This window comes from Pagrus pagrus, assembly GCF_965226575.1.
Source record: "Pagrus pagrus genome assembly, chromosome: 2".
NCBI classification, from domain to species: Eukaryota; Metazoa; Chordata; class Actinopteri; order Spariformes; family Sparidae; genus Pagrus; species Pagrus pagrus.
The window spans coordinates 36,339,132-36,364,322 of record NC_140186.1 but is presented as its reverse complement, the minus strand read 5'-3'; the positions used below and the strand labels follow the sequence as shown (position 1 = coordinate 36,364,322).

Here is a 25,191-nt window from a genome sequence, read left to right as displayed (position 1 = left end):
TGTCCTGATATTGAAAGAATCTAACAGGCATGATGTGAAGGAGATGGGTAGATATGATAATTTTTGAGGGGATGCCAGGCATGCCAGAGGTATCCTGGTTGATCAAATTAAAGGTCAAATCTGGTCTGGTCTCTAAGCTGAGAAATAAACGTAGCACAAAAAGTAATGAAATTTGTGTTTGGTAGATAATTTCTCTGTTGTAACAATGCTTCTTGGCAATAAATCTTACACTGTTGGAAAGCCTGTTTTTTCCCCTTTTAAATGGTGCAACATTTGTAAGGAACAGGCATTTGTGGGATGAGCAGCAGAGCCGAGTATGTGGGTTTTAACAATTTATTGATTTAACAAACAGGAGCCTTAGTAGCATGTGGAAGAACCATACACAGCCACAACAGCCTGGCACCACCTCCTCATGCTGGTCACCAGCCTGGTCACACACAGAGCAGGGTTTCTCAGAGACTACCTCCAGAATTTGGGAGTGGAGAGGATAGAATGGCCTGCCAGCTGTCCTGACCTCGACCACATTGAACACTTGTGGGATCAGCTTGGGCGTGCTGTTCGTGCCAGAGTGACCAACACAACCACGTTGGCTGACTTGCAACAAATGCTGGTTGAAGAATGGGATGCCATCCCATAGCAGTGTGTGACCAGGCTGGTGTATGGTTCTTCCACACACTACTGAGGCTCCTGTTTGTTAAATTAATACATTGTTAAATTGCCAATATGTCTTGTTTCTTCAGACTTCATTCATCCGATCCACCAAACAATACCAAAAAAGAGTCAATCGCAGAATAAACTGTTTGGCAGAGAAGATTTGGCAAATTTTTCATGGGCGAAACCCACATACTCAGCTCTGCTGCTCATCCCACAAATGCATGTTCCTTACAAATGTGGCACCATTTAAAAGAAAAATAAACAGGCTTTCCAACGGTATAAGTTTCATTGCCAAGAAGCATTGTTACAACAAAGAAATAATCTACGAAATACAAATTTCCTTACTTTTTGTGCTTTGTTTAGTTTGTAATGCATCTACTGTCTCTCGACAATGTCATTCAGGTCAGGCAAGTCAAAAACCACCTATATACATGAAGACGTGGAGGCTTGATGGAAGCAAACTAAAGGCAATGAAAAGAGAATTGCAAGGACCTTAAGAACAAGCCAGGGGCCTGATGTTAAAACTTGTATGTGCGTAAACACACATTTATCAATTATGGTGTTTTATTAGTTTTTATGAGCTATTCTCGGACTGAATTCAGCCATAATGGATGCGTGCGTGGACTGCAAACTTCAGTACTCACAGGTAAAGGAGGACATTCACCACTTGAGCACAGAACTTCGGCAAAGGGACCAGCCGCTTGAACGTTTTGTCTCCCTAGCTGCTTCTCAGGTGAAGCATATTTCCTATCTGCGGTCCATTAGTCTTGCTGATCTGGCAGCCCGATCAGCCTCCTCCATGGTGTCACAAATGGTCTCAGCTTCTGTGGCCACCCTCCCCTGGATGGCATTGATATATGCTGGCACTAGGCCAATCCACCCGGAGAGCACCCAGTCCTCCAAACGAGAGCTGGATGTGGCAGCATCGGCCACTACTACCAATGCCGAGACCCACGAGCCAGACATTGCAGTGCAGATGCTGCCTGATGAGCTGAAGGTCGGTACGGGAACAAGGCCCTTACCCCCTGTTCACAGCTCCACTCCAAAGCCATCCCAGCCCTCCTGGACAGGGATGATACGGTGAGGTAGAAAAAGAGATCCAGTGGGGGACGGACTCTCCCTACTACCTATTTTCACTCTCTCCAACCGCTTGTTGCCCTTAATGGACATGGCTTCAGGTGATGCCTCTGCCAGTGTTGGGAAGGTTCACTTTCTACATGAACTAGTTCAAAGTTCAGTTCACAAATTTTAAATGAACTAGTTCAGTTCATAGTTCATAATTCAAAATATGAAACTAAGTTCACAGTTCCAAAAATGAACTAGTTCATAGTTCTTTTTTTTTTTTTGTCTTGTCAATATGTTGCCGGAGCTATTATTTTTCAAAATCATTGCCACAGCCCATATAGAACCACAGACAGCAATTATTTTATCAGTTTTAACACTGAAGCTATGCGTCAGATTTCATCTTCGTATCCAATTTTGAATCCTTATCCAACCAGGGTTTACATTAGCATTGAGGGGACAGCCCTCAGAATACTGGCATTTCCCCATTGTTGCTTTAACACTTTGTTGCCGCCCATTCAGTCCACACTAGAAGCCAGCTGCAGCTTTCACCCCTACAGTATATTCTCAAAAACATGAGGAAAAAGTTGCTGCTTGAATGGTCTTTTTTTTAATGAGGAATCATTAAAACAAAAACAGGACAGTAGTCCTTAAGGTGCAAATGTTTTTCCATTTTATTAATTTTCCAAACCTGGAAAGAAGTCACATCGAATTCCATTTCAGTCCATACTAAAAAGGAACCTAAAGAAAGCAATACTGGAAAAATATACCAGGCAGGTTCTACAAACAAATTACAACTTAAAATAGTAAAACCCTCAAGGAGACCATTCTAAACTGCAGTATACTGCAGTTTATAACAACAAAGTCCAGAAGATGTGTCGACATAATTCTTCTTGTACTAACACAAACACAATCTGAGGTAGGAACCAGGCTGAGGTAGGAAACTAAGGTTGTACCTCAAAGTGCAAAACATTTAAACATTACTTATCTTTTCATTAAGTCACTTTTCAGTTTTTTGTGAATGTACACTGAACAAATATATAAACACAACACTTGTTTTTGCTCCCATTTTTCATGAGCTGAACTCAGAGATCTACAACATTTTCTATATACACAAAAGACTCTTAAATATTGTTCACAAATCTATCTAAATCTGTGTTAGTGAGCACTTCTCCTTTGCCGAGATAATCCATCCCACCTCACAGGTGTGGCCAGGGCCGGCCCTGGGCATAGGCACTATAGGCGAATGCTAAGGGCGCCGTCATCCACGGGGGGAGAAAAAAAAAAAAAAAATGTTTTACCAGTGCTATTACTGATATTATTTCGAAATATTATATAAGCCCACAGCAACATAACTTCATCGCAAAGCCTATTAAATAATGGAGAGGCCTTTTTTCTGGGTTCCTGGCTGGGCTCGTTGCACTGTACCTGCCCTCTGTGAGGGTGGGGGGCGGGGTCGAGAGGTGAGCTGCCTGAATCCGACCGGACCGTGACCCAAAGACCAAGAGAGAGATCTATTGATACTGTAGCGGACCCAGAGAACCTGAGATAATCCATCCCACCTGAGATAATCCATCCCACCTGGCATATCAAGATGTTGATTAGACGGCATGATTATTGCACAGGTGTGCCTTAGGCTGGCCACAATAAAAGGCCTCTCTAAAATGTTCAGTTATATCACACAGCACAATGCCACAGATGTCACAAGTTTTGTCCACCAGAGCTGTTGCCTGTGAATTGAATGTTCATTTCTCTACCATAAGCCGTCTCCAAAGGCGTTTCAGACAATTTGGCAGTACATCCAACCGGCCTCACAACCGCAGACCACGTGTAACCACACCAGCCCAGGACCTCCACATCCAGCATGTTCACCTCCAAGATCGTCTGAGACCAGCCACCCGGACAGCTGCTGCAACAATCGATTTGCATAACCAAAGAATTTCTGCACAAACTGTCAGAAACTGTCTCAGGGAAGCTCCTCTGCATGCTCATCGTCCTCATCGGGGTCTCGTCCTGACTGCAGTTCGTCGTCGTAACCGACTTGAGTGGGCAAATGCTCACATTCGATGGTGTCTGGCACGTTGGAGAGGTGTTCGCTTCACGGATGAATCCCGGTTTTCACTGTGCAGGGCAGATGGCAGACAGCGTGTGTGGCAGCGTGAGGATGAGCGGTTTGCTGATGTCAACGTTGTAGATCGAGTGGCCCATGGTGGCGGTGGGGTTATGGTATGGGCAGGCGTATGTTATGGACAAGGAACACAGGTGCATTTTATTGATGGCATTTTGAATGCACAGAGATACCGCGACGAGATCCTGAGGCCCATTGTTGTGCCATTCATCCACGACCATCACCACATGTTGCAGCATGATAATGCATGGCCCCATGTTGCAAGGATCTGTACACAATTCCTGGAAGCTGAAAACATCCCAGTTCTTGCATGGCCAGCATACTCACCGAACATGTCACTCATTGAGCATGTTTGGGATGCTCTGGATCGGCATATACGACAGCGTGTTCCAGGTCCTGCCAATATCCCACAACTTCGCACAGCCATTGAAGAGGAGTGGCCCTACATTCCACAGGCCACAATCAACAACCTAATCAACTCTATGCAAAGGGGATGTGTTGCACTGCTTGAGGCAAATGGTGGTCACAAAAGATACTGACTGGTTTTCTGACCCCCCCAGACCCCCCCAATAAAGCAAAACTGCACATTTCAGAGTGGCCTTTTATTGTGGCCAGCCTAAGGCACACCTGTGCAATATTCATGCTGTCTAATCAGCATCTTGATATGCCACACCCAGTGCCGGCCCTGAGCAATTTGGTGCCCTAGGCAAGATTTTGGCTGGCGCCCCCTTGCAATGCAGTCAATTTCACAATCAATTTTCATACACTCACACAGAAACTACATGTATGTATTCAAGATTTTATTTCTTTTAAGTCAAAAATATCACACCAAATAAAAACTGAAGAAAGAAACAAGTGATAAATTAAAAATACAATATAAATAAGGTATTGTGCAAACATACGAATATTCTATTTACATACAAAATAAAAACAGTTTGTATTCTTCGGGAGGAAAACTTTTGCAGCAGAAGCAGTGCAAGCTATCATTCTTTTTTGAGTACATCAGCCAGCTTCTTTTGATTTTTCCCCCCCCCACTGACTAAGACTCTGGTAAAAAAGTCATGTGGACATGTTTTAAATGGTCCTCTGTGAACTAATTCCTTTCTTACTTTGTCAGTTAGAAGAGATGGCCAGTCAGCAGGGTCTATTGGTGCAGCCTTTAGTCCTGATGCTGTGTCACTCTGGTATGCTGAGGTAGAGGACAGGAGCACCTGATTCTGTGTCACTGGCGGTGGTGGTGAAATATTTTAAGTGTATCTGAGGAGAGAAGAGAAGTATATGTGACCACTGGATGTTACATTTTAATAAAAAACAGATGCTTGGTGTGTGCTATATATAAGACTAATATAGACTAATAATGAAAATACGATGAGATTCATTCAACTTTATCGTCATTGCAATGCAATTCATTCAAACCAGAGTGCAAAAAGCAGTAAAGACATTTATATATAGCCTATATATATATATATATATATATATATATGTATATGTAGCCTATGAATGATATGGGAAAGCTAAGGTATGGAGTATTAACAGTAATACACTTTAATTGCACTTTAATACTGATGTAAACTTTAACAAATATAAACTGTGACACAATAAACCAAAGGCTTACAACTACCCCATTACTTATAAAGGGGATGGAAAACTCAGAGCATTTTAACTGACATACAAGTAGGAAAACACAGCCAACAGGTTAAAATAACACCTGAACAGGCCTGACGTTAACTTTCCAAATGTCCCTGATGAATTTTAGGTGGGAGAAACATTAACTTATGTCGACTCAGCTATTTACTGATTATTAAACAATGCTGCTATCGTCCGAAGTAAGCTAGCAAGCTAACACTCCAACAATGGTAACTATGATGCATTAAACTATACATTTCATTCACTTCATCACATTGACGTTACTGTACCTTTTTCTTTTTTACGTTTTTCTTCCTCTTCTTTCCTTCTTTTCCTTCCCTGGGCGCCTGATGGTTTCAGTCTTTTGGACATAGTGGGTCCGCTACAGTATCAATAGATCTCTCTCTTGGTCTTTGGGTCACGGTCCGGTCGGATTCAGGCAGCTCGCCTCTCAACCCCGCCCCCCACCCTCACAGAGGGCAGGTACAGTGCAACGAGCCCAGCCAGGAACCCAGAAAAAAGGCCTCTCCATTATTTAATAGGCTTTGCGATGAAGTTATGTTGCTGTGGGCCTAATCCGGGGGACAATGACACACTGAGCTTCTCTCTCCTCCCCTCTCCTCATCTCTCCATCTGTATACATTATGCATGAATTTGGGCTATACAAATAAAATTTGATTTGATTTGATTTATAATATTTTGAAATAATATCAGTAATAGCACTGGTAAAAAAAAAAATATATATATTTTTTTTTTCTCCCCCCGTTTGCGGCGCCCCCCGTGGATGACGGCGCCCTTAGCATTCGCCTATACTGCCTATGCCCAGGGCCAGCCCTGGCCACACCTGTGAGGTGGGATGGATTATCTCGTCAAAGGAGAAGTGCTCACTAACACAGATTTAGACAGATTTGTGAACAATATTTGAGAGAAGGGGTCTTTTGTGTATATAGAAAATGTTTTAGATCTTTGAGTTCAGCTCATGAAAAATGGGAGAAAAAACAAAAGTGTTGCGTTTATATTTTTGTTTAGTGTATTTTTTCCTGACTTGTTTGCCCAAAGAAAAAGAAAAGTTCTAGAACTTTGGTCATAAAAGTGCAATATTCAGCCCAAATGAATAAGTAAAAAACAAAACAAAACAAAAAAAACCCAATAACTTAAAAAGAGTCAGTCAGAGTCCAAGGCCATGGACAGTGCTATTACTTTATGTCCAGTGAGTGAAAATACCTTAACTGTCACTGGTTACAGTCCACATAAATAAATAAAAGAATAATTATAATTAAAACTGCAAGCAGTGATGAACGGGCCCTCGCCGCCCCACGTACATCGGGCTATGGCGCCGTCGGAGGCCGTGCGCCCAGATGTGTGCTCGCCCGGTGGCTGTGGAAATGTCCAACCTGAATGGGATACGTGTCACACAAAACACAACCGTGACATCTTCAGTGACTTCCTGTGTCCAGTGGGTGGCGCTATAGATATGAGACAGTATTGATGCGGAGACGTAGTCAGGATGAGCCCCTCTACATGTGTGAGCAATTTGATGCAGATGGGCAATTTTATGTTGAAGTTATAAGGACTTCCTGCTTTATGGCGAGGGATCAACTTTGAAGGAAAATGGTGGACTTCCTGTTGGACTAAGGGTATGTGTCCAAGAGGGTTTTTTGTGCGTCTGGTCGTGATACATATGCGTACCGACTTATGTTCATGTATGTGCATGTAGAAGGCGGGGCTTCAAGTTTGAAATATTCCAGGGGGCGCTATGGAGCCATTTGTTCACTTAACACAGTAATAATGCATAGACCTATTCAGGGACAACCCCTCTACAATTGTGACCAATTTGGTGAAGATAGGAAATTGTATGTGGAAGTTATAAGGACTTCCTGCGCGATGGCAAAGGATCGAAATTGACGGCACTGCCATGCCCACCAAGCACAACGCAGGCTGTTGAAGGTCTAAAGATGCTACTGAGCGAATGTGAAGTCTGTGGTGTTAAATCTGTAGGGCAAGTTAAATAAAGTATGAGGCATAGAAATGGGTACCTACGAAATGGGAAAAGCCATAAGGGGGTCATCACAATTGAATGCACTGCCACGCCCACCAGGACTAACGTAGGCAAAAGCTTTGCACAAGATGTCATCATCAAGGTCTGAAGATGATATATAGTGAGTGTGAGGTCTGTGGCGTTAAATCTGTTGGACCAGTTAAATAAAGTATGAAGAATAGAAAAGAAAAAAAAATGAATGGGAAAAAGCTATAAGGGCGGCAGTTGTGGTGTCGAAATAACGTACTCATGGGTAAGAAGCTACACGCCAAATTTGGTGAGTCTGCGAACATCCTAAAGCCCTGAAAACATCGTTGGAATAATGAAAATCGCAGCACGCCATTCAAGATGGCCGACTTCCTGTCGTGCCGCATCTCAGGGCGGTTGCAGTATCGAATTAATGTACTCGTGGGATAGAAGCTGTGTGCCAAATCTGGTGAGTCTGACCATCCTAAAGTCCCAAAAACAGTATTGGAAAAATGAAAATCACCGCACGCCATTCAAGATGGCCGACTTCCTGTTGCGGCAAAAATTCTGAAAAAAATGACTACTGGCTAAATCGATGAGACCTATGAGTGGTGTGAATTTCATGACGATCCGAGAAAAATGTCGCAGGGACAAATTGACGTTAGGTGGCGCTATGGAGTCCCCTGGCAACTTCCAGCCCCAATCGTTTTAAATTCAGATAGCGGCACACCAATGTGACGTATGTTCCAAGTTTGGTGAGTTTTGGGTTATGTTAAGGCCACCAAATATGCAGTCAAGTGGAAGGGAAAAAAAAAAAATAATAATAATCCTTACAGATACAATAGGTCCTCGCACGAGATTCGTGCTCGGGCCCTAATTAAAACTGCAAGCAGTGATGAACGGGCCCTCGCCCCCCCACGTACGTTGGGCTGTGGCGCCGTCGGAGGCCGTGCTCCCAGATGTGTACTCACCCTTTGCCTCTGGAAATTTCCTACCTAAATGGGATACGTGTCACACAAAACACAACAGTGGAATATCGGGTGACTTCCTGTGTCCAGTGGGTGGCGCTATAGATATGACACAGTATTGATGCAGAGACGTATTCAGGGTGAGCTCCTCTACATGTGTGAGCAATTTGATGCAGATGGGCAATTGTATGTTGAAGTTATAAGGACTTCCTGCGTGATGGCGAAGGATCGAAAATGACCGCACGGCCACGCCCACCAGATACAACACAGGCTTTTGAAGGTCTAAGGATGCTACTGAGTGAATGTGAAATCTGTGGTGTTAAATCTGTAGGACGAGTTAGTTAATGTACAACCCTTAGAAATGGGTTTCCTACAGAATGGGAAAAGCCATAAGGGGGTCATTGAAATAAACCGTATCACCACACCCACCAGGAATAACGTAGGCAAAAGCTTAGCACAACTTTTCATCATCAAGGTATGAGGATGCTACTGAGCAAATGAGAAGTCTGTGGTGTAAAATCTGTAGGAGGAGTTAGTTAATGTACGAGGCTTAGAAAAGGATTCCTACAGAATGGGAACAGCCATAAGGGGTCATCGCACTGCCACGCCCACCAGGTATATCGGAGGCGAAAGCTTTTCACAAGGTGTCATCATCAAGGTCTGAAGATGATATGTAGTGAGTGTGAAGTCTGTGGCGAAATCTGTAGGACAAGTTACATAAAGTACGAGGCGAAAACATGACAAAAAATGAATGGGAAAAGCCATAAGGGGGGCGTTAGGGGGCCCTACTGAGCTGTCGTGCTGCGCATGAGGGCAGCTGTGGTGTTGAATTAATGTACTCATAGGTAAGGAGCTACGGGCCAAATTTGGTGAGTCTGCGAACATCCTAAAGTCCCGCAAAATGCGTCGGAAAAATGAAAATTGCCGCACGCAAATTAAGATGTCCGACTTCCTGTTGCAGCAAAAATTCTGATAAAAATAATTCCTGCCTAAATCCTTGAGACCCATGACTCCTGTAAATTTCAAGACGATCCGAGAAAAAGTTCGCGGGGACAAAACGACGTTAGGTGGCGCTATGGAGTCCGCTGGCCACACCCACCCCAAATCATTTTGAATTATCAAATTTTTCACCACATGTGATGTATGTTCCAAGTTTGGTGATTTTTGGGGTATGTTCAGGCCGCCAAAAATGCGATCTCGGGGATGGAAGAATAATAATGAATTCCGCCTACAGATACAATAGGTCCTCGCACGAGATTCGTGCTCGGGCCCTAATAATCCTTACAGATACAATAGGTCCTCGCACGAGATTCGTGCTTGGGCCCTAATAATAAGAATAAATAATCCTTACAGATACAATAGGTCCTCGCACAAGATTCGTGCTCGGGCCCTAATTAATGAAAAAAAGTCCAAAAGTGTGCAGGGCCAAGGGCAGTGTTACTTTCTGTCCAGCCTGAAAACCCCTCATCTGAATGAAGATCCTCACTGGTCACAGTGGTCTCTCCCTGGTGGATCTGCTCTTTTTTGCTTCCTGTAAAAACAAGATATGCTCTCTTATTTTTAGAGATGTTCCGATACCATTTTTTCCCTCCTGATACTGATTCCGATACTTATGCTGTGGGTATTGGCCGATATGAGTACTAATACCGATACCAGTGTGTTATAAAAAATTATATATATCATACTACGCCTGCATGACTGTGATATGATTATCATTGTGGTAAGGCCTGGCTCAGGTTAAACCCTTTGTAAAACATGAATGAATACAGCAAATGAAAGCCATTTATTTTTAAAAAGAATAGTGTAAAGCCGAATTCGGCACAGAGCAGACAGGAAGTCAGACACGAAATAATAACATGACATCCGGTTAATTTTCAAAATAAAACACTCCGTGTTGATACAAGCACAAAAACCTCAAATAAGAGACAAATACGCGCTCTTCTTCTAATCCTTGAGTCGGGAGCACTTCGTGTCATTGTGTTTATAACACATACATATTACTGCGGTCGTGTGTGATTATGTAATCATCGCGGGAATTCCTCGGTTTCGTAACTCCCGCTGATCGGCGGAGCTGCGCTGTGGCGGACTCAAAACACAGCTGGTGGGGGTTGCCGGACGAGGACGACGGAGCCAAACCGTACCGGAGCCGTAACGCAGCAGACACGTATCCGGTAGAATCTCGGAGCTAACGGAGCTAGGCTAATAAATTACGTGGTATCAGATCGGTGCCTGGACTCCAGTACTCGCTGATACCGATGCCGGCATTTTCGGCAGTATCGGAGGCATTTCCAATACTGGATTCGGAATCGGAACAACTCTACTTATTTTTATGCAGCTCACCTCTGCACACCAATATACTCATCTCCATTGGCAACACATTGTACTTCTATAGCCCAATAAACAGGTCACAACAATATTTAATATACCTTCAAATCTTTTTGTTGGCATTCAAGATCAGCTGCTTCTCAAAGTTGGCATCTCCCAGCCGGTTTCTCCTGGGCCTGAATGAGATGAAACAAGAAATTTTAACATCATGATTATTGTGGCAAAAACAGTAATCTGTATTAAAGGAATTGTGTACTGAGGCAATCACTGAAATAATTTGACCAATTTTTTATATTGAAAACCAGAATTACTATTAGCTGCGTAAGCATTAGAATAACATCACCAAGACAGAACTATTATTGAGGCTGGGTATTTACTGTACTTATTACCAAAGCATAGTAATTATAGAATATAATCACAGTTCATCCCTACCTGAATATTGACCACCGATGCTGAAGAGCCTTTCTACTGGAGCACTTGAGGGCATTGAAGTGTTGTGTTTTATGAACAGCCTTTTGAGCTTTGAAAACTGCATGTATTCATCAAACCCATCTGTGGTTGGGGCATCCAAATAGGTGTCTACTTAAGTTTTTCGAAAAACCTGAGGTTTTTCTGTTAAATCTGAAGAATGAAGCTGCAGGATCTTTCTTGTCACTTTCACCACTGGACTGGGCTTGACCTGAGTCTCTTGCAGCTGAGTCATCAGAGTTGAGGGTTTAAAATTCTGTTAAAAAATCTATACCGCACAAGTTTCTCCTCATCTTGGACCCAGTCTAGCTTGAATCTTGGCACCAGCATAGCGGAGAGTATGTGCTTGCTCTTCTCCATAAGACCTGCCAGCCTTGTGCTCAGTGACTGCAAGATGCTCTTTATGAGGGGACGGCATGTAATGAGACCCTCTGCAGCAGTGGGCTTTATGCTCTCATCCAACAGGTCGTTCATATGACATTGCAGTTGTATAGTATAATTTTGCCAACACATCATGTGTATGTGCTCCTTTAATCCACCGGCATGCCAGTACTGCAGAGTGTCTCTTAGAAACATCAGTTTTGTTTAGCCAGTGGGTAGTGATGCCCATAAATCCCTTTTTCACAGCTGACCAGCAATCTGCTGTTGTGCACACAGCATCGACCTCAGAGAGTTCAGTCTTAAGTTCACATATGTTTTCTTCAAATTTCTTGTTTAGCAGTGTCTGTACTTTTTTTCTTGATGGCACCTTTTTGGATGGCTGCAACCCCTTAATTAAGTTTATGGTGTTGACAGATTGGGTGTTTTTTCCGCTACATATTTAAGGCCTGTTTACGGTGTGTTTTAGCCGGGTTTTCGCCTGGAAGGCTCTATGGAAATCTGGCACTCTCTTGAACGAAGTTAAACTGTGAGAGAGCGCCGTTCACAAACGCCAGAATGAACGTGTTCACAATAACATTCATCAGGCAGAAATACAGTACGTTCAGTTCACGTTTGCCCAAAATATGAACGAGTTCATGAACAATCATTCACTGAACGCATCCAGGCACAACACTGGCCTCTGCTATCCAGGCCTTGCCTCCAGCCACCACTGTGTCTCCCCCACCTGTTGTAAGCACTAAGATCATACAGGAGGCCGTCATCAGAAGCTCAGGAGGCATCCCTCTGGCTGAGCCTCCTCACTACCGGCCTACGCAGACCCATAATGTAAATGTAAACCCCACCCGAAGTTGAAAGTTTCACAACAGAGAAAAGGGGTTGAGAACAGGTTCATGTCCTTCTCAATTGTGTCCAAATCTTAAAGGCACTGGTAAGAATCAGTGACATGAGCAGTTGTGTATTTAACAGCTACCTTATAGCTAGCCCTTCTCGCATTGTCTTTAGTGTGGTTGGCCAGATAAAATGGGCTTGATGGGCAGACAGTCAAGCTGCCAATTTGTCTTCTCGCTCTATACCTGTGTTGGACTAAGTCCATTGTTTTCCTTCATTACCATGATTGGTAACCCTAACCCTAACCCTAACCCTTTATTTAAACAAATTAACAGACACACATCCCCTTGAACTGTGTAAAAACAAAAAGTCATTCTAAAAATGGCTGCCTGCTGTATCTTAAAAACAATACTGATGAGAGTGGTGAAAGTAGACACTACCAGTAAAGTTGTGAGCTGTGACACTGAATTAAGCAGTCTTTAAAGGTAAGGTTTTTTGGTAATGTTTTTCTTTCGGGGTCTTGCTCCCTTTCTCTCTCACAAACACTTCTTTTTGTTTACAAATTGCCCTGACCTTGTGAAAAATTACACGAGTGCGGAACAAATGAGATGAAAGTATGACTTCAAAAGTGACTTTCATCCCTATCCATGCTTTTATTTGGTGTTTATCATGTGCGTCCTCATACCTGTGCATTCAGGACTTACCTGTATGTTGCTTTTTTGTGTGTTTTGGCAGGCAGTTCAAGCCCAAAAGGACTGAGATTGTCATTGATTTTGATTCCATTAACCACTCTGGAATGCTGAACAGCGCAACCAAGTGAAAATGCAACGGCTCACCTTGGGGAGCTGCTAAATGAGATGGGGAAGCAGAAGAAGACTGACGAGATTGAAAGGGACTTTGATGTCTTCTTGCCCCCTGCTTTGTCCAAAGGAAAACTCAAGGATACCACGACTTTAGAGCCTTGATATTTTGATTAACTGGATATTCAAGATACTTTAATTTGATGCTTCGCCCTTTGTGGCTAACTCTGACGGAAGGTCATTCAATTATACTTTCACATTTATTCTTTTAAAACTCCCTTTGGGTTTACGAATACACACAGACACTGAACACACTTTCTTTAGTGTCTGATTTTAAAATCTTTTGTGTTGTGACTTAGATCTCATCATGGCTGTCTCCACAGGCGAAAACCTGAAATCTTCTTTCCCCCTTCAAATAAGGTTCCAGACAGATATAGATGTATTCAGTTCATTTGACCATTTACATTCACAGTGGAAACTGCCCAATAAGTGAGTCATGTTATATTAAATAATGGTAGCTGCTGAGTGTTACTGTCTGCTCCTAACATTTGGAATTTCAGGGGATACAAAGTGTATGAACATGAATATTTTAAGTGCACAGTAAAGAATTGCCAGATTTTCTAAATACTTAACCATAATATAAATATAGCTTTTACTAGACTACTTTGTTTTTATGTTGATTGGTTGTATACAGCTGAATCTCATCAAGGTTGCTCTGTCTGTCACTAGCTTACTGGTAATTTGTAGTTTGAGTTGGCACAGTTTGTATTTTTTGCAAAAAGAAGCCTTATCTTTACTCTATGTTCTAGGGTTAGTTACTGTGTGCATATAGGGCTTTTAACATATTCCTAGTAAGGGGAAATGGATGTCTTTGTTCTAATTACCGTTTTACCATTGTGTTCTACAAGGTGTTGCTGTCTTTGGTTGGTCAGACAAAGTTTATGTAATTGGAGTGTGTTATGTAAAATTTTATTTTGGATTTCCTTCATGGTACCAAAAGGCTTTTAAAAACATGTTAATTTACCACAGTCTTAAACAGCTGCCATTTTGCCGACAACAATTCAACCTTTTGTTGTTGTACTGTGTAATATGCTGTTACGACAAATGTATGAAAGCTAATTATTTGTCTGTAATGTTCTGTGTATCAACTACAACTATGTACACGTGTGCTTTCACATAGATGGTGAAAAACTTCTCCATTCTGTCTTTATACCTTTTATTCTTATAACTGCATCAGTTGTCAGTGCAGTTGTAGACAATGCAATTTTTGGACCAATGTAGCTAGTGTGCTCATTATTCTTGAATGTGTATTATGAGATGTAATCAATCTAATGGGGCTTTTCCATACATGTGCTAGCTTTGCTCGAATCGGTTTGACTCAGCACGTCAGTCCAGCACAACAGGGATTATTATTTCTTATACAACACGGCCACTTGTTTGGTGTGTCTTGAATCAACTAGTTGCTTGTCTTGAATAGTGGTCAAGCAACTGTAAATACTGTTCCTCCAACGCTCACACATTTCATTTCTTATAAATCTTCACAATACAAAGTCCCCTGTTATTTTGTTATCAAAAGCTTTTATAATGAAGCAGCACAATCTGGGAAATGTTGGGTTTTCACCCAGTAACTCAACACAACTTATGAAACAACTGAAAGCGAACACAATCAAGTGAGAAACTAAACTTCAAACCACAGATTTAGTAAGGGGGCCAATCTGAACTGTCTGGGGATCTGTTTGTGAAGACTGAGTAGAAGGCAGTGTATATGGCATCCTCTGTGGAACAGTTGGGTCTAAAAGCATACTGGAATGGCTAATCTGAAGCACCAGGAAGATTCCCGGTGAGCTGGGGTAGTTGTTGGGCCGCTGGTGTCCAGTGACGAGTACATACCAGTTCCCTTATACTTGATAGTCATTAATACTTGATAAAAACTAATAAATAATAAAATGCTATAATGAATAAAAATTCATTTACAGTACAGTGGGGTCAAAAAGGCTAAGACCACCAGCCAGATCCCTGCCAAGATCCCTAAGACTAGCTTTCATAACTAATTGCATATAACTGGTGGTCAGTGGTTGGTGTTTTGCCTAACCTGTTATTTAGCTGCTCACCCTATATACTAAATTTCAGGTCACTGCTTATCTCTTGTGGCCAAATTGTCAATTGCTAAATTCAAGTAATCTTTTCTTAATGAATGACTGAATTGGAAAGAGGCAGGTTACGAAGATTTTTGCCTAAGCCTTATTCTTCATGTGCACGCTAAATCCATCCAGTGCAGAATTTAAGGGATGCTGTTTTCTGGGGGGAAATTCACTGAAGTCTCGGTCGGGAGTGCTGACCGTCGCAGAAATGTGTCGAAGAGTCTGTAGGACAGACAGGATGACAGACACTTCTCCACGTATAACTGAAGTATTGTTTTTCCTCATGTAAGTTGCCAAAGACACTACCTGTTATGGTTGTTTGGTCATGTAACATTGCTTTGTGGGTCATTTCTCTTTTAATTGATGAGTGAATGATCTGTTAGTTGTCAGACTGTGAACACCATCAGACCGACACGCCCCCACACTGCCGGCTTATCCATTCACACAGATGCTGGTCAGCCTCTGATACTACCTCCAGAGGCGCATCAGAGCCGCAGCAAAATTTCATCCCTCGCCGCATCTGAAACTTTCACACAGAGGAGAATGCAGAGATCCCGGCACTCAAAGGGCAGTGTGAATGGGGCTACTTAAAGTACCAGGTAACAGACTATTTCCTAAGCCTAATATTTTCATGTATGGTATTCCTGTCCCCATTCTCATTCAGGTCACTGCTGAACTGCTAAATTCAATCACTGCCGATTCATCTCACGTCAGAGTTCATGAATGAATGGTTAAAAGTGGTATATTTAAGCAATTCATTTCCTCTAGCCATTGCTGGCTACACTTTTCAGGTCACTGCTGACCTCTGCTGGCTAATTTGAATCATCACCAACCCAGGTCTCATGTGATAGTCAGCAATGAACCGTTGAATTCAAGGTAGCGTGTCATGGACAACTTTTCTACTAGATATTTTTTGCAAAATGCATGTAGAAAGTGTGCGAGGTATATAATGGAGTCTTCCTCTCAGCTTAATCTTGTCAATGCATGCCATTCCTGTCCCAAGGCCATCGGTGACAGAATTGACAAGCTAAGGCATAGCTGCAATGGCTTATGCCACCACAAACATCACTCACGGTATTTCAGTGTGTTTGTCAGTCCCACATTTGTTTGCCACTGCTGACTTAAGTCTATACACCAAAAGCAGGTTGACACAGCTCTCTAGCTATTGCCGGCTAAAGCATAATCATTGCAATTTCAGCAAGTTTTATAGCCATTGCTGGCTAAAGCTATTCACTGCAAGCACAGCATTACGGTCTCTAGCAATTGCTGGGTAAGTTATTCATTCAAAAGGCTCTGTCCCCAAAAGTTTGGAGGCGAGAATGTGTGTCCGAAGACCGCAAAGTCCAGGATGGAGTATATGGGTTGAGTCAGGTACTGAGGGGCAAGGGTGTAGGAACACATGTCCATCGCCTCTGCATTTCATGTGAGGTTTTGTTTCTTGCATTAATTAATCCTTTCATCTGCAAGCTAACTGTTGTCAGGAAAGAGGCCCTTGGAGCCTCTCACCTCTTTACCTGACGAGGAGGACTTGTTTTGCTTACAATAAAACGGTCAAATAGACGATTCTCAGAGATCCTCCCTGGTATCTACACCCATCTCTAGGGGGCCGTAAAATGGGATGCAACACCATTTGCCCTCTTTCCCCCCCTCAGAACAGGCAAACTTCTCAATCAGGTCACTCTGAGGCCAGCATGGAGTCATCTACTCTCTCCACATCAGGAGGGACAGGAACTATTCGTGACAAGGATGTGTTGATATCAAATGTCTTTGCAATTACAAATTAGGTAACGACGTCTGATGTCTCTCTCCCTCTCTGTGACTTCTAATCCGCAAACACTCTCCAGAGTGAAAGGACTCTGGAAGCCTCTTCCTTGTTGTTCTAATCATCCTTTGTAATTTATGAAGCATCTGGTTTTCACTATCTGTGTGACATTCCAACCTATAATGGTTTCTGCACTCATCCAGATTTCAAGTAAGTTCTAAATAACCATTAAACCAGGATCTCACCCTCTTAATTCTAACAAATTAGGATTCAGTAAAAGAAGTTCGTAAAACTGATCTTTTTTTCCGTTTCCCTGCAATGAAGTTTGACTGAAATCAAGTTTAATGTTTAATGTGCCTTGTGTTCGGTGGAACCACAGCACCTCCTGACGGTGAGTCCTGGTAAAGTTGGACGAGCTGTTTAAGAAATATTCTTTTTAACATGTTTATTGGTATCACCAGTAAATGTCTCTGATATGTTTTTGTTTTTAACAAGTATCAAGCTAGAGCTAGGAGAAATATGTATAAGTGATCAATTCTACCAGTTCTACTGTATATTCAAGTGGGTTTTTATGCTTTGATCCAGTTTTAATTCCTTTTAAATGTTCAGTGATTTTAATCATGTCATGTTATCTCATTGTTAGACAAAGTCCACCTATTTTGCCATGGTGAAATTGTGTAAAAGGTGAAGCACGATCTCGAGACATTAAATCGATAGTTTAAGTTTAATTAAGTTTCGTGAGTGTAGGCTTATGGTATCGTTTACAGTGTGAACGCCGTCAGCTCCCTCTCGCTCTCTTATTCTTGTAACGCTTTTACTCTCTTCTCTTCTTTTTCATTTTTCAACCCTTTACTCTACTTTGCGACACGCTCCTAGGCAGCAATCTCCGCAGAATCAACCACGTGTTGAGCTTTTTCTCAATTTTTTATCTGCGGTAGTCTATTGATGCACATTCTTTAAGTCCTTTTATTTTTGATTCTTTTAAATATATCATTAAGTATCACAACCTTATTCAGTGGAAGTGAATTCAGTTAAGTTATCTTGTCTTAAGTAACCACGGAGGATTCGCCAGGCCAGCGGTCATCCTTTAGTTATTTTATTCAAGTAATTGGATTACTTCACAACTCAGAGCTTAAAGAACCACCACTCTGCAACGGAGAAGAACATCTTTAAGACCATCATCAGTGATAAAGACTTGCAGTAACTGGCTGCCTCAACAAACCGTGCAAGCGGTTTGCAACGACAGAAAGACTTTGTGCCAAGCTAAGACCAGCTCTGCCCCCCACGCTCGCTAGCAGTACCATCCCGCTGGGCATTGAGCCAAGATTGTCATCAGCTGAGTGCTGGACGAGCTGCACTATTCCTCCTACATCGGAACAAGGGCGTCACCCACCGTGACATCGGACGATAAGCGGCTCCCCTCCGGCTATTGGACCGACACTGCAAGCCCGCAGTCAAGCTACGAATACCGGAGAAGAGACCCAAAATCACGGACCTCCACTCTCCACACAAAGTAGGACAAAGCTATCCTGCACATTACTGGTTGCACACATGAGATTGTTGGTGTCATTTTTAGCTTCTGGTTCTGAATTTTAGCTTAAGAGAAGTTTGTTTAGGGTCTCGTTAATATTAAAAATTACTCTCTTAATATTTGATTAATTACCTCACCAGAATCACGACTTCACCATCCTATATCTTCACACAACCCAGTGGTTCTCAAACTTTTTCGGTCATCCCCCACATTGGACAAGGGGGAATTTTCAAGCCCCACCTGCCCCCATCGCCCCAACACAATGCTAATGAAATACGCCAAGCTTACCCGCAGATTCCACTGGATACGGTACAGCTACGGTACGGCTGTGTTACGGCTCCGGTACGATTGTGCTCCGTCGTCCTCGTCCGGCAACCCCCACCAGTTGCGTTTTGAGTCCGCCACGGCGCAGCTCCGCCGATCAGCTGGAGAAACAAAACCGAGTAATTCCCGGGATCACACACGACCGCAGTAATATGTATGTGTTATAAACACAACAACACGAAGTGTTCCCGACGGACGGATTAGAAGAAGAGCTCGTATTTGTCTCTTTTTTAAGGTTTTTGTGTTTGTATCAACACGGAGTGTTTTATTTTGAAAATCAACTGGATGTCTTGTTGTTGTTTCGTGTCTGACTTCCTGTCTGCTCTGTGCTAAATTTGGCTGAATTGCTGCGTTGTGTTGTGGCGTCCGCCAGAATAGAAGTCCTGCGTATCTGCTCCGCAGGGCTGCGGACTGCCGGAGCTGCAATTCATCCGAATTTAGCACAGACGCAGCGCAGTGGACCTGGTGTAAGTGAACACATAGACTAGAGTGCTACGGATCAGCTCCGCCGCCGTGGCGGAGCCATAACGCAGCCGTACCGCATGCAGTGGAATCTGCGGGTTAACATCTGCGCGAAAGTTTGTTCCGCTACAACTGACCCTTCGCTAAGCCCCGCCCCCCTTAGTTACTGTTGCTATGTCTGTCAAGCTTTCCCTCCTACCATAAGAAATATGGAGTTTTCAGTGATATCAATAATAAATATTCCAAAGGAAATTACGACAAATTTCTGGAACAACTGTACGGTGATATCAGAGAGAAGCCAACAGAAGGGTCTTCAGTATACATTTGAGAGATACATCCACAATATCATCTGCTGGCGGAGTATAAATGTTTGTTGTTGTTCTGATTGCACTCTGGGAATTTCGCTCAGGTAGATCAAACTTAATACAGTACAGTCGTGAATCCCTATTACAAATCGGGATCACGCAACAACAACCCCCCGATATGGATACTTTCCCACATAGTCACCGGATACCAGCGGAGATAGCCAGACCATCGGGGCCTCCATGGATGATCATACGGAGTGGCAGGCGGCGGAGCCGGCGGAGGGAGCGCAAGCAGAAGCGGGGCTGCGCTCTTGCTCGACTAAAGAGGAATCCCGGGAGACCACCGCTCCCCAGCCTCTTCGTTGCCGACGTCAGGTCTCTTAACAACAAAATGGATGAACTACGACTTTGCTTATCAACACGGTCACTTGTCCAGGAGAGTTGTGTGATTATAATCACTGAGACCTGGCTACACTCGGGAGTCCCAGACGCAGCTATCGAGCTAGTGGGCTGTACTAACCACCGCGGCGACAGGAACAGTGACTATTGATATGATCTTTGTTGTCATTAAAGAAAGGCATCGATAAAAATAGGCATAAAAAGGAAAATTTCCTCCCGTTTGTCGCGCCCCACCTGTCACGTCTCTATTCCCCACCACTGGGGCATGCCCCATACTTTGAGAACCGCGGACATAACCCCATTAATTTGATCATTATAGTCTCCACATTGTCTGTTAACTTTTGTTGTTCATATAAATTGCCATTTCATTTACTCCATTTTATAGTAAATAAATCTATTTAACCATATTTTGTTGTATGTGCAGGTTTGTTTTTAATGTGGTGAACCGATGGATCTGTGAAGAATTCACTAATTCATTTATGAGATTGAATAAATTGATCTGAAATTGATTAGAATTGATACAAGTTAACCTTGTCCAGTCGAATTTGATTAATGACCTCCGGATTATTAAAATAGATAAAACAACGGAGGTGGTGCCCCATTAACGAGTGTTTTATTAATCGCCAGTGATTAATGAATTACATTTATTACTAGTGTATCTCCTACAAGGGCATTAAGGGACTTGTAGGAGGAGGATTTTTTTTTGTTATTAAAGTTTTTATTTATTCACTTGTTTAAACATATAAAGAGACAGTGTTCCTCTTATCTAGGTCCATGGTAAATGCTCATATTTAAAACAACCAATACAAACATTCCACAGTTATAGACATCAATGCAGTCAGTTACCTCATCACAGTGTCATAACATTATTACAAGCAAGAAAGCGGTCCCATGACCTCTTGAAGTTATCCACGTCATCATTGATTCTAGCTAACGTGTTCATACGATACAGCCTCCAACATTAATTCAATCCATTTTTTAAAATCTGAAAGTGCTGGATTTTTCCAAACCCTGAGAATTATTCGGGCAGCTGTAACAACCCCTAACTTTATCACTGCAAGATCATACTTTGATATATTGGGCAATTCTGTTTGGTCCCCCAGCAGGCATAATCTTGGTGATACAGGTATCATTAACCCCACCAACTTCCCTATATATTCTATTGCTTTTTCCCAAAATGGGTTTATTCCATTTACATTCCCAAATAGCATGTAAGAATGTTCCTGTCTCCTCCTGACATTTCCAACATAGGTTATTGGCCAACAAGCCCATTCTGTGGAGCTTAGGCGGAGTAAAATAAAACCTATGTATTAATCTGTACTGAGTAAATTTCCCCTTAGCCTCCTTTATATATTTTCCCGTGTTTACTAATATTCTTAGCCAGATTTCATCATTCAGCTCACATCCTAGGTCTTTCTGCCAAACGAGTCTCGGATTATTACATATATTTTTCTGTAACCCATTAAAGATTTTGTAAAACACAGCTGCCCTGCGTACTATACCAGGTATTTCCAGAAATTCCATCACTGGATTCTTGTCTTGAGTGAATTGTCCCTTCATTATACTGTCTCTAATTTGTAAGAACTTCCAGAAATTATCTTTACTTTCCAAACTGTATTTTTGCTTCAGTTCAGAGAAGGAAATAAAGGCTCCATCAGAATATAGGTCATTTACATTACATATTCCTTTCACAAGCCATTGTTTCCAGTGAACAGTCTTTTTCCCAATCCGTATGGCAGGGTTGTGCCATATAGAGGCATATGATTGTCTTAGGTGTGACACACCGCACATCCTGTGTACTTCTCTCCATACCGTCTTGGAATGAGCCAGTACTGGGTTTGAAGAATAATCATGTCCATTAGTAGTTGAACCATGTGAGAGAACATCCAGAGGTTTGTAGGGGCTTACCAGTTCCTGCTCAATTTTGATCCAGCTCAACTCCGTGTCATTTCCCTCCCAATGCTTAGTCAGTCTGGACATTTCAAATGATAGATTATATAGTCTAACATTTGGTAGAGCCATTCCTCCTATGTCCCTTGGTGACCACATCTTCTTCATATTAATCCTTGGTCTCTTCTTGTCCCATAGAAAGTCTTTTATAATTCTGTCAAATTGCTTAAAAAACTGCGGTGTTATACAAACAGGTAACATCATGGAAACATAATTGAATTGCGGGGCAACCACCATTTTAATCACATTAATTTTTCCCCATAAAGTAAGTTTCAATTTTTCCCATTTGTCCAGATTCAGTTTTATCTTTTGGAGGAGTGGTTCCATATTTGACGACATTATTTCATCCAAATTTGGATTTAATTTGATACCCAAGTATTTCATATCTGAAGGCATCCATTTGAAATTAAATGAAGTAATATAGCTAGAATAGCATGTGTTTGATAAAGGCATGGCCTCCGATTTGTGCCAATTTATCTTGTAACCTTTTTTTTTTTTGATCAAGATTTTATTTCATTACTCAAAAATTAGAAAAAACAGATAGATAGTAACAGATAGACAATAGACAATACTCACAAACAAGACGATAAAAAAATAAATAAATAAAAGGGGGGGACAGAACCAGAGCTGATGCACACAGAAAATAAGCTAACTATTATGAAAGAAGAAAATAAATAAATAAATAAATAAAATAATAAGACGGATGAATGACAGTAAGGATGATAATAAGAATAAATAATAAGGTAACCTTAACGTATTAACGTAAAAATACAATTTTAAAAAATTCTGGTGCGGCAAGACATTTTTCAAACAAAACTTCTAGTAGTCATTGATACACTTTGAGTCATATTACACGAACAAAAAAAAAAAAAATAAAATTTATAAAAAAGATGAGAAAAAAAAAGGGGAAAATAATGTAAACAGATGCTCTGATACCACACAGCAATAACAAATAAAACACAGACAAGACTCACATACACAAAAACGAAGACAACCACAGACAATACAAACAGGACAGACAGGGCCTGTAGGGTTAGACAACCCTAGAATTTAGAGGGAGAGAGAAAAAAAAGAGAAAAAAAAAAATAAATAATAATTATCATAGAAGCTATGACGCATTCATTTCCTGAATATGCTCGATGGCCTTAGACCAGGTCAGAAGGGAGTCGAATTTAGCACCATTGATTCTGGCGGTAGATCTTTCCAATAAACAAATATCAAAAAATAAATAGAGATAGCGGGTTTAAACCAGTTTTTAATAATAGACTTTTTAGTTGCAGTTGAGGCTGCCATTAAGATTCGCTTCTCCTGAAAAGAGATATACACATAGGGGTTGTACCCCAGTAAGTAAAGAGCAGGACAGGTAGGAAGAGATTTACCGATAATTTTACTAACAATAGTGTTTACATATTCCCAAAAAGAATTGATCAAGGGACAGTGCCAGAACATATGAAGGTAATCCCCTTTCACTGAATTCGGACAGTTGGGGCAAGCATCCTTATCTGTCAAATTCAATTTGAATCTGCGCTCAGGGGTAAAGTAAAATTTGTGAATGAACTTGAAATGAATTAACTGATGGGCTAAATTCTTTGATGATGAAAATAAATTAATCCATATTGTATGCCAGTCACAAACCAGATCAAGAGATTGTAAAAAAATTTCCCAGCCATATAAAACAGGAAGAGGTTTAAAACCAGTTGAAGCAAGCTTGGTATAGATCTGAGAAACTAGTTTGGACTTTGAGGAGAGCAGTGCTATTATTGAATGAAAGCCAGGAGAGACATCCCAAGGAACCCCGTAAGTTTTTAAGGCAGTGCGGAGTTGAAGGTAAAAGAACCATGAGGAACCTGGGATGGAAAAAAAAATGTTAAGGTCTTGAAGGGATCGGAGGCCTTGGCCATCAAAGATGTCACCTAATACCTTGATCCCCTGTTTAGACCACTCGTGACAAGTTAAGGGCATTGACCCGGTTAATAAAGCATTATTGTGCCAGATGGGAGAAGAGGAGTGAAATTTGCACGCAATAGATAAGTGCTTTTCAATGCAGTACCAGATGAATAATGTGTTAGATACGATAGAACCCATATGTGATTTAGCAGTTTTAAGTTTAACAAACGAAAAAGGTTAAGTCCTGAATTCTGATTGGATATGTCAGGGCGTTTTCTATGGCACGCCAGGGTATTTCTGAGGCGGGATCCAACCAGACTTTGAGAGCTCTAAGTTGAAAAGACCAGAAGTAATGTTTAAAGTTTGGTAAAGCAAGACCGCCAAGTACTTTGGGGCGGGAAAGAGTAGAAAGACTTATCCTAGCTCGTTTCCCTTTCCAAATGAAGTTTCTACATAAAGACTCCAGGTCTTTAAAAAAGGTGGTTGGTGGAGGAAGAGGGAGCATGGAAAATAGAAAAGTAATTCTAGGCAGAATATTCATTTCTATGGTAGAGATACGGCCAAACAGGCCACAGTTCAGGGAAGACCAGGTATCAAAATCTCTCTTTACTTTTATTAAAGCAGAGTTAAAATTGTCTTTTATTATTTGAGAGATTGTTTGCCTTATAGTGATACCAAGATATGTAAAACCCTGAGGTTGTATAGATACTGGAAAATTTTGATTGAGATTTGTGGGTGTGAGGTGGAGGGGCATAAGAATGGACTTTGACTAATTGATTTTATAGCCGGAAAAGGAGCCAAAAGTTTGGAAAAGGTTGAGAACGTTGGGTAGGGAGTTGGTGATGTCAGTTAGATACAAAAGAATGTCATCTGCATACAAAGAAATGTAATGAGATGTATTCATAATTTGGACAGGTATGATGACGTTATTTTGTCTCAATGCTAGGGCTAATGGTTCCAGCGAGAGAGCAAATAGAGCAGGAGATAGTGGGCAGCCCTGTCTGGTCCCTCTTGTCAAGAAGAAGTCGCAAGCACCAGGGTGACCAGTCTGGACACGTGCAGATGGGTCTGTGTATAGTGTTTGGACCATATGAATAAAAGAGGGGCCGAAGCAAAAGAGCCAACATCTAAAGAGAAATTAAACGAGTCAAAAACAATGGGGCCGATCAACTGCCACAAGGCTGA

General features: G+C 41.8%; 1 protein-coding gene across 1 annotated transcript in view; it reads left to right on the top strand.

Annotated features, from left to right (window-relative positions):
- The window catches only part of dctd (dCMP deaminase), a 48,680-nt gene extending 34,240 nt beyond the window's left edge, over nt 1-14,440 (top strand). The window contains exon 6 of the mRNA XM_084382863.1: nt 13,181-14,440. Coding sequence (XP_084238989.1) covers nt 13,181-13,265 — 85 coding nt within the window. The 3' untranslated portion in view covers nt 13,266-14,440. The remainder of the gene's footprint in view (nt 1-13,180) is intronic.
- Nucleotides 14,441-25,191: the final 10,751 nt, after the last annotated feature.